Below are 17,929 nucleotides of genomic sequence, written 5' to 3' on the forward strand. Positions count from 1 at the left end.
ATGATTAATATGAATATGAAAAGTATGATTAATATGAATATGAAGAGTATGATTAATATGAATATGAAGAGTATGATTAATATGAATATGAAAAGTATGATTAATATGAATATGAAGAGTATGATTAATATGAATATGAAGAGTATGATTAATATGAACATTTAGAATATGATTAATATGAACATTTAGAGTATGATTAATATGAGTATGAAGAATATGATTAATATGAACATGAAGAGTATGATTAATATGAACATGAAGAGTATGATTAATATGAACATGAAGAGTATAATTAATATGAACATTTAGAATATGATTAATATGAACATGAAGAGTATGATTAATATGAACATGAAGAGTATAATTAATATGAACATGAAGAGTATGATTAATATGAACATGAAGAGTATGATTAATATGAACATGAAGAGTATGATTAATATGAACATGAAGAGTATGATTAATGTGAAGATGGAAATTATAAATAATATGAATCATATGATCAATGCCAATGAATAAATAATTAACGAGAACAATTAAACAAATTAATAATCAGTAGCCCAGTTATTTAGGTTAAGAAATTAAAACAAATCACTCACTAAAGACTTTAATTAAGTCGTCTCTACAGTGGGAGTCTATTATCTATTGGCAATAGATCTAGCTATTAAAGAGCACTCCTCCCTCGGAGATGAGGGGTGCCTTGATGCCGTTGAGAGGCTCTTGATCCCAGTTCTTAGATCAAACCTCATTGCTTCACATTCCTGTTGCGCAGTATGACAGTCTCTGGGGTTACCTCCTTGCCCATTATCAACAATTATATGGATTATTTTCAACTTCTTGCTAGAAAGAGTGGTATTCTAGTAAATAAGGGTTGTCTGTTATAGGTTCTTCTACTACTAGCCATTGTGTGTACTTCTAGCTAGTACAGTGATCTATTGTGTTAACTTTTATCTTGAAAGGTGGTCTATTGTGAGTACTTCTAGTTATTGAGTATACTAGTTGGCAAGGTATACTTCTAGCTGGTAAGCTCATCTATTATGTGTACTCTTGCCTATTGGGAGTACGTCTCTCTCTATGTGTACTCTTATTCGATAAAATTATCTATTGTGTATACTTCTAGCTAGAAGGTGTCAGTTGTGTGTACTTCTAGTTAGAAAGGTAGACTGTGTAAACTAGCAGGCAAAGATGGTGAATTATGAGCACTTCTAGCTAGTAACCAGATCTATTGCATATATTTCCACCTAGTAAGAATCTCTTGCATTTACTTATAGATAGAAAGCCGGTCTATTGTACTTCTGCTGTGTATGACTCGATTAGTTAATCTCAATGAGGGCAGCCAGTGCTCCTGAGTAGGCAGCGTTGTAGTCGCAAGCGACTTCATTGTGAGTGTAGTCCATCCTGTCGTCTGTGTAGGAGTCGTCCTGAGGGAAAATAGCGTATTATTATTATTATTATTATTATTATTATTATTATTATTATTATTATTATTATTAGTAGTAGTAGTAGTAGTAGTAGTAGTAGTAGTAGTAGTAGTAGTATATTTACTGGGAATCGCTAGTTTTTTAAGGTAATGAAGTTTGAATTAAAAAATTAAGCTTGAAGAGAGGTTCACACACACAAGACGCTTTCCTTTCCCCACTGAGTAGGTGAAGGAAGATTAGGAAAATAGTGCTTCAAGGGGTCACAAATGGGGTTTCAGAATCTGAAAGTTTATTGTTTCAGTCTGAAGGTTTACTGTGTCACAGTTTGAGACTTTTGTGTCTCGATCTGAAGATTTAGTGACTTGGTCTCAAAGTTTAGTGTTTCAGTTTAAAGGTTTAATGTTCCAGTCTGAATGTTCAGTGCTTCACTCGGAAGGCTTAGTGAGTGAATTCAGGATAAATGCTTCAGAGACAGAACTTTCAGCGTTACTTTTATATTTGCATAGTTTTGAAGAACGCACTAAAACAGCTTATGAGCAATAAGCCTGGCAAGATCTACCAACAAAAAGAGCTCTGGAAGTGAGCAGTAAGCTCTTCAACACTCACACTGACCCAAGAGAGCCCTCGTAGTGAGCGGTAAGCGTTCCAGAACTCAAACTGACCCAAGAGAGCCCTGGTACTTAGCAGTGAGCGCCTCTACGAACACAGACCTAAGAGAACCCTTGTAGCGAGACACACGCACACTGACCTGAGCTGGTCCACCGACCAAGGCGCCGTAGAGGACGTGAGGGTCCGGTCCAGGCTGACTCTGAGCCCAGCCGTCGGTACACGAATCCGGAGGAATAGGACACGAGCTGACCAAACAAATGAGAGTAGAGATTTCATTGGGATATTTTAAAAATATCACATTCTCAATAATCAAGTCTCAGGCAATAATATAGGAAAGTTTTAGTGACAGCTGTAACATCTGGACACTCATTTATCATTCTTTTTATTTTCTTTAGTATTTTGAATGCAATGAATAAAAAGGCACAATATCGTGACTAGAACAATACACAAATAACCAGCACTTGGGAGAACGAACCTTTTGACGACGTTTCGGTCCGACTTCACTATTAATGGTCCATTTAATGACCCAAGTCGGACCGAAACGTCGTCATAAGTTTCATTCTCCGATGTGCGGGTTATTTATATATTGAAGGTAATGATCATGTCTCCTCTTGATCTACGTTTCTCTAGTGGTGTGATAGTTTATTTATCATGTCAAAATTACCTGGAGCGATGGTGAGGTCGCTGTGGCGGGTCTACGCCGAAGCCGACAACGAAGGAGTGACCTACGTCACCCAGGATGTAGTTCATCTGTCCCTCTGCCCACTCGATGTTGGCCTGGGCGTCAGCCTGGTCTCCGTATTTGGCAGCCTGGTGGAAGAAAGCATGTGAAAATAAAGGTAAAAAGAGATTACTTATTTTTCCCCAATCGCCACTTAATAAAAAACTCAAAACTTAACCACTAACTGAAAATGATTCACATTGATCATTACCAAGTTGTGCGGGATTTTGTAATAATCAGCGGAAGACTGAAACGTCGTCTAGTTTCAAACTCCAATGAGCGGATTAGATGTAAATTGTTGTTGTCACGGTATTGATGCACTTATCGTGAGGTAGAGAGGGTTGTGCACCTACCCAGAGGGAGATGAAAGCAACATTGGCTGCATGGCGGTTGGAACCCCAGGTGTCGAGGAAGACGAGCCCTTTAGGAGTGTACTGAGCCTCGGTCTTCAGGTAATGCAGGAAGGCCTTGAGGGCTGTCTCGTACTGAGTGTTGTCAGGATCCACTAGTGAGCCCAGCGCCTGTGGAGATATTGCAGTGCAACTGGTCCGGTAGCGTACTTCTGTCTCTCCCTAACACTGTATATTCCTCATCACAAGCAAACATAAGGAATAGTGGTGGCATAATGGACTAGATTACAATAGGAGGAAATACTGTAGCCATTGGAAATTTAAAAATAATAACGTAAGATTAAATGAATATTAAACAGTTTTGCTCCTGTAGCTACAAATAAGTAGAAGATTGAGACACTTATGCAACATAGGAAGATTTGAATAGACTAATGCAGTGGTCGGAGAAGTGGCAGATGCAGTTTAATATAGACAAATGCAAAGTTCTAAATGTTGGACAGGACAATAACCATGCCACATATAAACTAAATAATGTAGATCTTAATATTACGGATTGCGAAAAAGATTTAGGAGTTCTGGTTAGCAGTAATCTGAAACCAAGACAACAGTGCATAAGTGTTCGCAATAAAGCTAATAGAATCCTTGGCTTCATATCAAGAAGCATAAATAATAGGAGTCCTCAGGTTGTTCTTCAACTCTATACATCCTTGGTTAGGCCTCATTTAGATTATGCTGCACAGTTTTGGTCACCGTATTACAGAATGGATATAAATTCTCTGGAAAATGTACAAAGGAGGATGACAAAGTTGATCCCATGTATCAGAAACCTTCCCTATGAGGATAGACTGAGGGCCCTGAAACTGCACTCTCTAGAAAGACGTAGAATTAGGGGGGATATGATTGAGGTGTATAAATGGAAGACAGGAATAAATAAAGGGGATGTAAATAGTGTGCTGAAAATATCTAGCCTAGACAGGACTCGCAGCAATGGTTTTAAGTTGGAAAAATTCAGATTCAGGAAGGATATAGGAAAGTACTGGTTTGGTAATAGAGTTGTGGATGAGTGGAACAAACTCCCGAGTGCCGTTATAGAAGCCAGAACGTTGTGTAGCTTTAAAAATAGGTTGGATAGATACATGAGTGGATGTGGGTGGGTGTGAGTTAGACCTGATAGCTTGTGCTACCAGGTCGGTTGCCGTGTTCCTCCCTTAAGTCAATGTGACCTGACCTGACTAGGTTGGGTGCATTGGCTTAAGCCGGTAGGAGACTTGGACCTGCCTTGCATGGGCCAGTAGAGCTTCTGCAGTGTTCCTTCGTTCTTATGTTCTTATGTTCTTATTCAGGAAACGTTTCGCCACACAGTGGCTTCATCAGTCTAATACAAAGTAGAAAGGCGTAAGGAGAGGAGGAGTTTGAGGAAATCAGTCCCTCATTCTACAAGATTGATGGACTGAACACATCGACTCCAGGCTGAGGGACTGATTACCTCAAACTCCTCCTCTCCTTACGCCTTTCTACTTTGTATTGGACTGATGAAGCCACTGTGTGGCGAAACGTTTCCTGAATAAAGATTCCCATATGTTGCATAAGTGTCTCAACCTTCAACTTGTCGGTTTTTCAAACCATTCATCACAACTGTCAGACACTGCAGCATCATGGGATCTTCTTACAAAGAATTCTTCAACACTTGTTCAACCTTCGGACGAAGACCTACTTCGACTAGTGGATGGTACCACTATGACCCCGCCTCCGCCTGCTTCACCTCACCTCACTACAGTATATAAGCCACGTCTACTGCCCTATGCTGTACATTCTACAAGATTGATGGACTGAACACATCGACTCCAGGCTGAGGGACTGATTACCTCAAACTCCTCCTCTCCTTACGCCTTTCTACTCTGTATTGGACTGATGAAGCCACTGTTTGGCGAAACGTTTTCTGAATAAAGATTCCCATATGTTGCATAAGTGTCTCAATCTTAAACTTGCCGGTTTTTCAAACCATTCATTACAAATATGTAGATACACACACTTTATCTTTTCTTCATTAGATACTTACGTAGACTCCAGCCTTCTTGTCATCCCAAGCGAACTGGACAGCGTCCTCTCCCAGGTTGAACTCGTCCCAGTGTTCCTGTGCCTTCGTCAGGTAGGCCGCGTCTCCAGTTGCCCTGTTGAGCCACAGGGCAGCCCAGGCCAGTTCGTCCCCATAGCCGCTCCACGACCTGTGAACCAGATTAAGATAGTCAGGTCATAGTCTAGTTGGTTATGGTGTAAAAGATATTGTGACATTTTTTATACATACCTTCTACAGGCAAAAAAGGGTTGCAATTCTACCTCAGCTCGTTTCAAAGTTCAGCATTCTCTAATAACCCACAACAGTCGACTAACAGCCATGTACATATTTGCAGCTAGGTGAATAGGGATAGAAGGTTCAGGGAGACTGGCATATTCGTCTTGATCTACCAGGGAATCAAACTATTTACTTATGGTGGTGAGGTTGGTCAGTGTCAAAAGGTCCTGGCAAAGAGGTGGCCGGAGGTAACCAGGAAGCGTTCAAATCTGCGCGATTGTCACTGGTGGTGCGAGAATGGGTTGCAGTGTTTTTAGTGTGACGAAGTATGGTTGATGTGCTGTCTGAGAGTTAGTATGTAGCTAAAGTTGGTGGAAATGATCAGCTCTCAATGGTGTGGGGATGCTATATTTGCTGGTTTGTATGTGTATGTCATTGAGCACGAAAACTTGTGAAGGCTCGATCCTCCATCCTCTAATTACAACCCAGTTTCTGAACACCCAGACCGTTGGTGATAGCCTGGACAGTGCATACAGTAGATTGTTTATGAGTTAATCTCCTAGTTATATAGGGGAATATGGTTGGACGTGACACTTCAGGAGGGAAGTGGGTAGTTCTTTCACTTCAGGAGGGCAGTGGATAATTCTGTCGCTTCAGGAGGGCAGCGGGTGATGTAAGGTGTACATACCTGTAGAAGGCAGCAGCGTCAGTGATGGAGTTGTGGTAGTTCTCTCGCTTCTGGTCAGCAAAGTCGTACAACTCCTTGGCTGTCTCCAGCATCGTGGAGGCATAACTGGGATCCTCCTTCTGCGGGAGTGACAGGTGACACATAGCATTATCAGGTTCTTTTCTTGTCTTTTTTATATTTGCTCTGTCACGTTTTTTATCCTTAAGATTTCTCATCATATTTACTGATGTACATTATTCTCTCTTTTCATTTCTTGTTCCTGTTAAAGACTCACGACCTCGCTAGATTTAATTCATATTTGCCTCTTGTGTTTAAATAGGCTACCATATTAAAATATTAATAATCTTTATTTCTACAAGTACGTGAATATATATATATATACATATATATATATATATATATATATATATATATATATATATATATATATATATATATATATATATATATATATATATATATATATATACATATCTAGTAATGTTTCTGAAACTGAACGACATTTATAAATAAAAGTAAGAAACGAATTATGTAATAAGTAGCTTATTACAAGAGAGCCTCAGTTTAAAAAAAAATAATTCTTGTGTCTGTATTTTTAAAATCTGCTCATCTTAGTATAAATGGCGCTGCACGAGGTTTCTTCTATTACTTTGCAGTACTGCTACTAAACCATCATTTTTATAACTGAAAAAAGAAACTGGCGAAACGTTTGTTCGATAAGGATACCCAAGTATTTTACTGACAGTTAAGTTCTGTTATCTGCCTCTTCCGTGTAGTACCATATCTCTCACTTGAACTTATCTCAAACACCTTCCAAGGCCCTCAAATCTTACTTAAACATGTTTTGCAATATTTACCATTGAGCGACGTGGACTCCCTCTTTATTTGGTGCTAATAAACTCAATGAGGATTGAAATGCTTGTTAGAAATGACATTGTTCCTCGGATGAGAGGGATTTAAGAGGATTCATAACCTCTTTTCTGAAAAGATGGAGGATCCAAGGTACTTAGTGACCTCAACTTAAAGACGATGGGGGAACAGAAGAGGATTCATTAACCTTATATCAGAGATAGTGGAGAATTAAATAAGATTCAGTGATCTTACCTCAAAGGGAAAGGGAACTCGAGAGAATTCAGCTACTTTACTTCAGAGGGAAAGTAAAATTCAAGAGGATAGTGACCTTACTTCAAAGAGTATGGAGGCGGCAGCAAAGGCAGCAGCAGTCTCGCCAGCCAGTTCTGACCCTGTGGGAGGAGAAAACACGGGGTCAGTAGTGACCCTGTGAGAGGACACAACACGGGGTTTGCATTGATGTTACTCCTTTCAAGGAAAATTGCCTTGATGCTATAAAGAGGTTCTTGATTCAAGGAAATGGAGCCACGTTCCCCTTCCTTGGTTAAACACCTCCACCCTTATTCTCCAGGTGCCGTATGATCTTTACGGGTTTAATTCTTCTCTGTAAATATGCCATCACTACTACTACTACTGCTACTACTACTACTACTATTACTACTACTACTCCTAATAGTGTTGATGTCTAGAAATAGGTGAAAAACTTGCTACATTTCTTCAATTATTATTATTATTATTATTATTATTATTATTATTATTATTAGTAGTAGTAGTAGTAGTAGTAGTAACAGTAGTCATAGTGTACTACTACTAGTACTACTACTGCTACTACTACTACTACTACTACTACTACTACTACTACGTAGTAGTAGTAGTAGTAGTACTAGTAAGAGTAGTACTAGCAGCAGCTTCAGCTGTAGTAATAATTATAGTTTTGGTATCAGGTGCAGGTACACCTCTTGTTGTAAAAGCAAGAATAATATTAATAGTGACAATATTAATAGTGGTAACAGCAACAGCTGTAGCAGTAGCAGTAAGAGTTATAGTGATAACACAAAGTCCGGTTTGTAACAGTGTAATGGGAACAGTAATAGTTAGAATAGTAATAGTAATAGTAATAGTAGCAGTAATAGTAAGAGTGGTTAGAAAGCGAGGAGTCCTTTACCTGGGGCTTGTTCGTCAATCTTGGCCGATGGTCGTGACATGTACATGTCTTCAGGGCGCCCCCAGTAACCGTGGTCAATGCCTCCTTCGCCCACCTGTGGGTACGTGAATTCAGGGGTACATGAAGCCGGGGATACTTGAAGTCAAGGGGACATGAAGTCAAGAGTACATGAGTAGAGCGATATAGTCATACACTTACATATTCCTTTACATGTATATATATGTGTACATAAATGCATTATCGAATACTTTAGTATTGAATTCGAGTAATCATCTGCAGGGGAGCATCCGTGGTTCACGAACACTACCCAGAAAACAAGGGTCTCTCACCTGTCCGTAGAACTCCCAGTGGGAGGTGTAGGCTTTGAGGAAGTAGTCTGTGGCCCACTTGACCGCCTCCTTACCGTAAGCAGTCTGACCTGAAGGAACAGATGCTTTAACATAGGTATCCCATGACAGCTTCGTGATTTTCTGACTGCTAAACTGCCAGGTGACATTGCCACTAAGAGATCACCTTCTACTGCCACCACCATTGAATCGGGATCCATCTAAAACCAATCACCGATTCTTTAGCATTCCCGGGAATGATTGCCACAGATTTTTGCGTGTTTCATCCTCATATTCATCCCCGTGACAACTTACAGTAAAGAGAACCAAGGGCTCTGCTACATTCAGTAAAACTGTCAGAAGTGTTTCAGCAATTTTAAGATCACAACTAATGACTGTTAATCAATCACTGAGCGAGTCTTCATATGATTAAGGTTGGTGTCAGGTGATGGTTTTTCCTGACGAATGAAAGGACAAGCATTCTACCAAAAAAAAAAAAAAAAGTGAAAAAAAAACACGTTTCGTAAAAAACTTTTATCAAGACACCGTTTCGTTCTGTGTAAAGCATCAAGTCATAACTTGATAAGGCAGCACACAGTAAAACGTTGTCCCAATAAACGTGTGTTGTCTTAGCATTGCAAAACGTTTATGCAACAATAAATTATTAATGATAGAAGACGAAATTAAAACCATGCAATACACGTCACTTATGTTTTGTTCGGTTTTGTGCGGTTCTTTATTATGAGACTGATATTATTAATTGACGAGGACCCACCTGCTGCCTCGTATCCGTCAGCGAAGTCGATAAGTCCCCAGGCGAGCACAGTGGCCGTGTAGGACATGGGGAAGCCGAACTTGACGTGATCTCCAGCTGTTGGGACCAGAGACGTCAGTTTAATGTATTTATTATGAGCTACATACTCATCCTGTGACGTGTACGTTGTTAGTGTGAGTGTGTGTGTGCTTGTGTGTGTGTGTGTGTGTGTGTGTGTGTGTGTGTGTGTGTGTGTGTGTGTGTGTGTGTGTGTGTGTGTGCGTGTGTGTGTGTATGTGTATGTATGTGTGTGTGTGTGTATGCGTGTTTGTGTGTGTGTGTGTGTGTGTGTGTGTGTGTGTTTATGTGTGTGTGTATGTGTGTGTGTGTGTGTGTGTGTACGTGTGTGTGTGTGTGTGTGTGTGTGTGTGTGTGTGTGTGTGTGCGCGCGCGTGTGTGTGTGTGTGTGTGTGTGTGTGTGTGTGTGTGTGTGTATGCGTACTCACCTACTCACCTAATTGTGGTTGCAGGGGTCGAGACTCGCTCCTGGCCCCGCCTCTTCACCGATCGCTACTAGGTCCTCTCTCCCCCTGCTCCATGAGCTTTATCATACCTCGTCTTAAAACTATGTATAGTTCCTGCCTCCACTACATCGCTTGCCAGACTATTCCACTTCCTAAGTACTCTATGACTGAAGAAATACTTCCTAACATCCCTTTGACTCATCTGAGTCTTCAGCTTCCAATTGTGACCCCTTGTTTCTGTGTCCCATCTCTGGAATATCCTGTCTCTGTCCACCTTGTCTATTCCACGCAGTATTTTGTATGTCGTTATCATGTCTCCCCTGACCCTCCTGTCCTCCAGTGTTGTCAGACCGATTTCCCTTAACCTTTCTTCATAGGACATTCCCCTTAGCTCTGGAACTAGCCTTGTTGCAAACCTTTACACTTTCTCTAATTTCTTGACTTGTTTGACCAGGTGCGGGCTCCAAACTGGTGCTGCATACTCCAGTATGGGCCTGACGTACACAGTGTATAAAGTCTTGAACGATTCCTTACTGAGGTACCGGAACGCTATTCTCAGGTTTGCCAAGCGCCCATATGCCGCAGCAGTTATCTGGTTAATGTGTGCTTCTGGCGATGTACTCGGTAATATACTCAATCCTAGGTCTTTTTCCTTGAGTGAGGTTTGCAGCCTTTGGCCTCGTGGCCTGTACTCTGTCTTCGGTCTACTTTGCCCTTCTCCGATCTTCATGACTTTGCATTTGGCGGGGTTTAGTTCTAGGAGCCAGTTTTGGGATCACACATCCAGCCTGTCCAGGTCTCTTTGTAGACCTGTCTGGTCTGCGTCTGATTTAATTCCCCTCATTAACTTCACGTCATCTGTAAACAGGGACACTTCTGAGTCTATCCCTTCCGTCATGTCGTTCACATATACCAAAAATAGCACTGGTCTCAGGACTGACCCCTGTGGGAACCCGCTCGTCACTGGCGCCCACTGTGATACCTCATCACGGACCATGACTCGCTGTTGCCTCCCTGTTAGGTATTCTCTGATCCATTGCAGTGGCCTTCCTGTTATACGTGCCTGTTCCTCTAGCTTCTGTACTACTCTCATGTGATGAACTGTGTCGAAGGCCTTCTTGCAGTCCAATAAAATGCAATCAACCCACCCCTCCCTCTCATTTCTGACTTCAGTTACCTTGTCATAAAACTCTAGTAGGTTTGTGACACAGGATTTGCCTTCCATGAATCCGTGCTGGCTGTCGTTTATAATCTTGTTCTGCTCCAGGTGCTCCACCACTCTCCTCCTGATAATCTTTTCCAAGACTTTGCATATTATGCAAGTCAGTGACACTGGTCTATAATTTTGTGCTTCATTTCTGTCTCCCTTCTTAAAGATGGGGACTACATTTACCTTCTTCCATACTTCAGGTAGTTGCCCATTTTCAAGGGAAGTGTTGAAGATTTTGGTTAGTGGCACATGTAGTGTCCCTGCTCCCTCTCTAAGGACCCAAGGAGAGATGTCCAGTCCCACCGCCTTTGAGATATCAAGGTCACTTAGGAGCTTCTCCACCTCCTCCTCAGTTGTGTGTAATTCATCCAACACTTGTTGGTATATCCATTGTTGCTGTACCCCACTGTTTTATCTTCCCTTTGTCCCTTCAGCCTCCACTGTAAATACTTCCTGAAATCTCATGTTGAGCTCCTCGCATACCTCCTGGTAGTTTCTTGTAAGCTCCCCACCTTCTTTCCTCAGCCTGATTACCTGGTCCTTGACTGTTGTCTTCCTCCTGATGTGGCTGTAGAGTAGTTTCGGGTCAGACTTGACTTTCGATGCTATGTCATTTTCATACTGCCGCTGCACCTCCCTTCTTATCTGTGCATACTCGTTTCTGGCTCGTCGACTAATCTCTTTATTCTCCTGAGTCCTTTGCCTTCTGTACTTTTTCCATTCTCTAGAGTACTTAGTTTTTGCCTCCCTGCACCTTCGGGTAAACCAAGGGCTCGTTCAATCCTTCCCATTATTTCTGTTAACCTTAGGAACAAACCTTTCCTCTGCCTCGTTGCATTTTGTTGTTACAAAGTCCATCATTTCGTTTATTGATTTTCCTACCAACTCCTGTTCCCACTGAACCTCCTGCAGGAAGGTCCTCATTCCTGTGTAGTCCCCCCTTTTATAGTTTAGCTTTTCCCTTTCTACTCCGGTTACCCTCTCCAGTTTTAGCTCCACGATGTATTCAAAGCTCATAACTACGTGGTCACTAGCTCCAAGGGGCCTTTCATATGTGATGTGTTCAATGTCTGAGCTACTCAGTGTGAACACTAGGTCCAGTCTTGCTGGTTCATCCTCCCCTCTCTCTCTGGTAGTATCCCTAACATGTTGGTGCATGAGATTTGCCAGCACCACATCCATCATGTTGGCTCTCCATGTTTCGGGACCCCCATGTGGCTCCAGGTTTTCCCAATCAGTCTCCCTGTGATTGAAGTCGCCCATGACCAGTAACTTCGCTCTACTTGAGTGAGCCCTTCTTGCCGCCTCAGCTAGAGTGTCCACCATTGCTCTGTTGCACTCATCATATTCCTCTCTTGGCCTCCTGCAGTTCTGTGGTGGGTTATACATAACTGCAATGACTACCTTGTGTTCCCCTGACTGAACTGTACCTACTATGTAATCCCTTTCTCCAGTCTCGTCCATACCTTCCATTTCTTGATAACCCCACCGGTTTTTTATTAGTAGTGCAACCCCTCCTCCCCATCTGCTCCTTCTATCCTTCGTCAGGATCTGATATCCGGGTGGAAAGATTGCATCTGTTATTATCGCAGTGAGTTTTGTTTCTGTAACTGCTACGATGTCTGGGGACAACTCCTTGATTCTTTACTGCCACTCCTCACATTTGTTCGTTATTCCATCCTTCATTAGTTCTTGCTGTTCTCCCTGCCTTTTCCCAGGCACCCCCTTGGGTCCAATGGGGTCATCGCATACAGTATATCTCCTTTGTCCCCTACTGTGCCGTCATCGGTGACTGATGTAGTAGCTCTTGGTGTCATAGCTGTACTGTCCTTTGGTTCTTTAGGCTGTTTCAGACTCTTTAGTTCTTCTACTAAGCTCTGTATCTTAGCTTCAGCTGCTCTGATTTGTAATTCCCATTTCCTGCTCTCTTCAGCGTGTATATGTGTGTGTATGTGTGTATGTGTGTGTACATGTGTGTGTGTGTGTGTGTGTGTGTGTGTGTGTGTGTGTGTGTGTGTGTGTGTGTGTGTGTGCATATGTATGTGCGTGCGTGCATGTGTGTGTGTGTGTGTGTACTTACCTAGTTGACTCACCTAGTTGAGGTTGCAGGGGTCGAGTCCAAGCTCCTGGCCCCGCCAGGAGCTTGTGAATGTATGTGTGTGTGTGTGTGTGTGTGCGCACTCACCTAATTGTGGTTGCAGGGGTGGAGACTCAGCTCCTGGCCCCGCCTCTTCACTGATGACTGCTAGGTCCTCTCTCTCTCTGCTTCCTTAGCTTTGTCATACCTCGTCTTAAAGCAATGTATGGTTCCTACCTCCACTATATTACTTGCTAGACTCTTCCACTTCCTGACAACTTTATGACTGAAGAAGTAAATCCTAACATCCCTTTTACTCATCTGAGTCTTCAGCTTCCAATTGTGACCCCTTGTTTCTGTGTCCCCTCCCTGGAACATCCTGTCTCTGTCCACCTTATCTATTCAACGCAGTTTTTTCTAAGTCGTTATCATGTCGTCCCTGACCCGCCTGTCCTCCAGCGTCGTCAGGCTGATTTCCCTCAACCTTTCTTCGTAAGACATTCCCCTGAGCTTCGGAACTAACCTTGTTGCAAACATTTGCACTTCCTCTAATTTCTTGACGTGTTTGACCAGGTGTGGGTTGCAAACTGGTGCTGCATACTCCAGTATGGGCCTGACGTACACAGTGTACAGAGTCTTGAACGATTATTTACTTAGGTAACGGAACGCTATTCTCAGGTTTGCCATGTGCCCATATGGTGCAGCAGTTTTCTGGTTGATGTTTGCGTCTGGAGACATGCTCGATGTTATGCTAACCAGAAGATCTTTCTCCTTGAGTGAGGTTTGCAATCTTTGGCCACCTAGCCTATACTCTGTCTGCGGTTTTCTTTGCCCTTCCCCACTCTACATGACTTTGCATTTGGTGGGGTTGAATTCGAGAAGCCAGTTGCTGAACCACGTGTCCAGCCTGTCCAGGTCTCTTTGTAGTCTTACCTGATCCTCATCTGATTTAATTCTCCTCATTAACTTCACACCATCTGCGAACAGGGACACTTCTGAGTCTATCCTTTCCATCATGTCATTCACATATACCAAAAATAGCACTGGTCCTAGGACTGACCCCTGTGGGACCCCGCTCGTCACAGGCGCCCACTGTGATACCTCATCACGTACCATGACTCGTTGTTGTCTCCCTGTCAGGTATTCTCTGATAGATTGCAGTGGCCTTCTTGTTGTATGCGCCGGATCCTCCAGCTTCTGCACTGATCTCATGTGAGGAACTGTGTCAAAGGCCTTCCTGCAGTCTAGGAAAATGCAATCAACCCACTCCTCTCTCTCGTGTCTTACTTCTGTTACTTTGTCATAAAACTCCAGAAGGTTTGTAACACAGGATTTGTCTTCCCTGAATCCATGCTGATTGTCGTTTATAATCTTGTTCTGTTCCAGGTGCTCCACCACTCTCCTCCTGATAATCTTCTCCATGGCACTGCATAGTATACACGTCAGTGACTCTGGTCTATAGTTTAGTGTCTCGTTTATGTCTCCTTTCTTAAAGATGTGGACTACATTTGCCGTCTTCAATACTTCAGGTAGTTGCCCAGTTTCAAGGGATGTGTTGAAGATTGTGATTAGTGGCACACACAGCGTCGCTTTTCCTTCTCTAAGGACCCACGGGGAGATGTCCGGTCCCATCGCTTTTGAAGTATCAAGGTCACTTAGCAGATTCTGCACCTCTTCCCGCGTTGTGTGTATGTCATCCAACACTTGTTGATATATTCCCTGATGGTGTTCCCCTCTGTGCTGTCTTCCCAGAGCCCTTCCTGTCTCTAAATACTTCCTTAAATCTAGTGTTGAGCTCCTCACATACCTCATGATCGTTTCTTGTGAGTTCTCCACCTTCTTTCTTCAGCCTGATCAAGTGGTCTTTGACTATTGTCTTCCTCCTGATGTGGCTATACAGCAGTTTCGGGTCAGACTTGAGTTTCGATGCTATGTTGTTTTCATATTGTCTCTGGGCCTCCCTCCTTACCTGTGCATACTCGTTTCTGTCTCTTCGGCTAATCTCCTTATTTTCCCGTGTTCTTGGCCTTCTGTACTTTTTCCATTCTCTAGTGCACTTAGTTTTTGCCTCCCTGCACCTTCGGGTAAACCAGGGCTCGTTCTAGTCTTCCCATTATTTCTGTTGCCCTTGGGAACAAACCTTTACCCTGCCTCCTTGCATTTTCTTGTTACGTATTCCATCATTTCGTTTACTGACTTTCTTGCCAGTTCTGCCCCACTGAACCTCCTGCAGGAAGTTCCTCAAACCTGTGTAGTCCCCCCTTTTATAGTCTGGCTTTTCTCAATCAACTCCTGTTACCGTCTCCACTTGTAACTCTGTTATGTATTCAAAGCACAGAACTACGTGATCACTAGCTCCTAGGGGCCTCTCGTATGTGATGTCCTCAATGTCTGAACTGCTCAGGGTGAACACAAGGTCCAGTCTTGCTGGCTCATCCTCCCCTCTCTGGTAGTGTCCTAAACATGTTGATGCATGAGGTTTTCCAGTATCACTTCCATCATCTTGGCTCTCTATGTTTCGGGAACCCCGTGTGTGTGTGTGTGTGTGTGTGTGTGTGTGTGTGTGTGTGTGTGTGTGTGTGTGTGTGTGTGTGTGTGTGTGTGTACTCACCTATTTGTACTCACCTATTTGTGGTTGCAGGGGTCGAGTCCTAGCTCCTGGCCCCGCCTCTTCACCGGTTGCTACTAGACCCTCTCTCTCCCCGCTCCATGAGCTTTATCAAACCTCGTCTTAAAACTGTGTATGGTTCCTGCCTCCACTACGTCATTTTCTAGGCTATTCCACTGCCTTACAACTCTATGACTGAAGAAATACTTCCTACTATCTCTCTGACTCATTTGTGTCTTCAACTTCCAATTGTGGCTTCTTGTTTCTGTGTCCCCTCCCTGGAACATCCTGTCCTTGTCCACCTTGTCTATTCCACGCAGTATTTTATATGTCGTTATCATGTCTCCCCTGACCCTCCTGTCCTCCAGTGTCGTCAGGCCGATTTCCCTTAATCTTTCTTCATAGGACATTCCCCTTAGCTCTGGAACTAACCTTGTTGCAAACCTTTGTACTTTCTCTAGTTTCTTGACGTGCTTTATCAAGTGCGGGTTCCAAACAGGTGCTGCATACTCCAGTATGGGCCTGACATACACGGTGTACAGTGTCTTGAATGATTCCTTACTAAGGTGTCGGAATGCTGTTCTCAGGTTTGCCAGGCGCCCATATGCTGCAGCAGTTATCTGATTGATGTGTGCTTCCGGAGACATGCTCGGTGTTATACTCACCCCAAGATCTTTCTCCTTGAGTGAGGTTTGCAGTCTTTGGCCACCTAGCCTATACTCTGTCTGTGGTCTTCTGTGCCCTTCCCCTATCTTCATGACTTTGCATTTGGCAGGATTAAATTCGAGAAGCCATTTGCTGGACCAGGTGTCCAGTCTGTCCAGGTCTCTTTGAAGTCCTGCCTGGTCCTCATCAGATTTAATTCTCCTCATTAACTTCACATCATCTGCAAACAGGGACACTTCTGAGTCTAACCCTTCCGTCATGTCGCTCACATATACCAAAAATAGCACTGGTCCTAGGACCGACCCCTGTGGGACCCCGCTCGTCACAGGTGCCCACTGTGATACATCATTACGTACCATGACTCGTTGTTGCCTCCCTGTCAGGTATTCTCTGATCCATTGCAGTGCCCTTCCTGTTATATGCGCCTGATGCTCTAGCTTCTGCACTAATCTCTTGTGAGGAACTGTGTCAAAAGCCTTCTTGCAGTCCAAGAAGATGCAATCAACCCACCCCTCTCTCTCTTGTCTTACTTCTGTTATTTTATCATAAAACTCCAGAAGGTTTGTGACACAGGATTTGCCTTCCGTGAATCCGTGCTGGTTGGCATTTATACTCCTGTTCCGTTCCAGGTGCTCCACCACTCTCCTCCTGATAATCTTCTCCATAATTTTGCATACTATACACGTCAATGACACAGGTCTATAGTTTAGTGCCTCTTTTCTGTCTCCTTTTTTGAAAATGGGAACTACATTTGCCGTCTTCCATACCTCAGGTAGTTGCCCAGTTTCCAGGGATGTGTTGAAGATTGTGGTAAGTGGTACGCACAACATATCTGCTCCCTCTCTAAGGACCCATGGAGAGATGTTGTCCGGTCCCATTGCCTTTGAGGTATCGATGTCCCTTAGCAGTTTCTTCACCTCCTCCTCATCTGTATGTATGTCGTCCAACACTTGTTGGTGTATTCCTTGTTGGTGTCCCCATCTGGTCTGTCCCCCCAGAGTCCTTCCTGTCTCTACTGTAAATACTTCCTTAAATCTCGTGTTGAGCTCCTCACATACCTCTTGATCGTTTCTTGTGAGTTCTCCACCTTCTTTCCTCAGCCTTATCACCTGGTCCTTGACTGTTGTCTTCCTCCTAATGTGGCTATACAGCAGTTTCGGGTCAGATTTGACTTTCGATGCTATGTCGTTTTCATACTGTCGCTGGGCCTCCCTCCTTATCTGCGCATACTCGTTTCTGGCTCTTCTACTAATCTCCTTGTTTTCCTGGGTCCTATGCCTCCTGTACCTTTTCCATTCTCTGTTGCACTTAGTTTTTGCCTCCCTACACCTTCGGGTAAACCAAGGACTCGTTTTGGTCTTCCTATTATTTCTGTTTCCCTTGGGAACAAAACTTTCCTCTGCCTCCTTGCACTTTGTTGCCACATATTCCATCATCTCGTTTACTGATTTTCCTACCATTTCTCTGTCCCACTGAACCTCCTGCAGGAAGTTTCTCATACCTGTGTAGTCCCCCCTTTTATAGTTTGGCCTGTCCCCTTCAGTTCCTGTTACCTTCTCCACTTGTAACTCTACTATATAGTCAAAACTCAGAACCACATGATCGCTAGCTCCAAGGGGCCTCTCGTAAGTGATGTCCTCGATGTCTGAACTGCTCAGGGTGAAC

General features: G+C 43.2%; 1 protein-coding gene across 1 annotated transcript in view; it reads right to left on the reverse strand.

Moving 5' to 3' along the window:
• Positions 1–594: 594 nt before the first annotated feature.
• Positions 595–17,929, reverse strand: part of LOC128686597 (uncharacterized) — a 78,252-nt gene continuing 60,917 nt past the window's right edge. The window contains exons 6-15 of the mRNA XM_053773578.2: positions 9,201–9,296; positions 8,429–8,517; positions 8,100–8,193; positions 7,268–7,326; positions 6,083–6,201; positions 5,161–5,326; positions 3,105–3,272; positions 2,695–2,840; positions 2,170–2,275; positions 595–1,421 (exon numbers count right to left, since the gene is read on the reverse strand). Of these exons, the coding sequence (XP_053629553.2) occupies positions 1,314–1,421; positions 2,170–2,275; positions 2,695–2,840; positions 3,105–3,272; positions 5,161–5,326; positions 6,083–6,201; positions 7,268–7,326; positions 8,100–8,193; positions 8,429–8,517; positions 9,201–9,296 (1,151 nt within the window). The 3' untranslated portion in view covers positions 595–1,313. The remainder of the gene's footprint in view (positions 1,422–2,169; positions 2,276–2,694; positions 2,841–3,104; positions 3,273–5,160; positions 5,327–6,082; positions 6,202–7,267; positions 7,327–8,099; positions 8,194–8,428; positions 8,518–9,200; positions 9,297–17,929) is intronic.

This window comes from Cherax quadricarinatus, chromosome 2 (genome assembly GCF_038502225.1).
Source record: "Cherax quadricarinatus isolate ZL_2023a chromosome 2, ASM3850222v1, whole genome shotgun sequence".
In the NCBI taxonomy this organism is placed as follows: Eukaryota; Metazoa; Arthropoda; class Malacostraca; order Decapoda; family Parastacidae; genus Cherax; species Cherax quadricarinatus.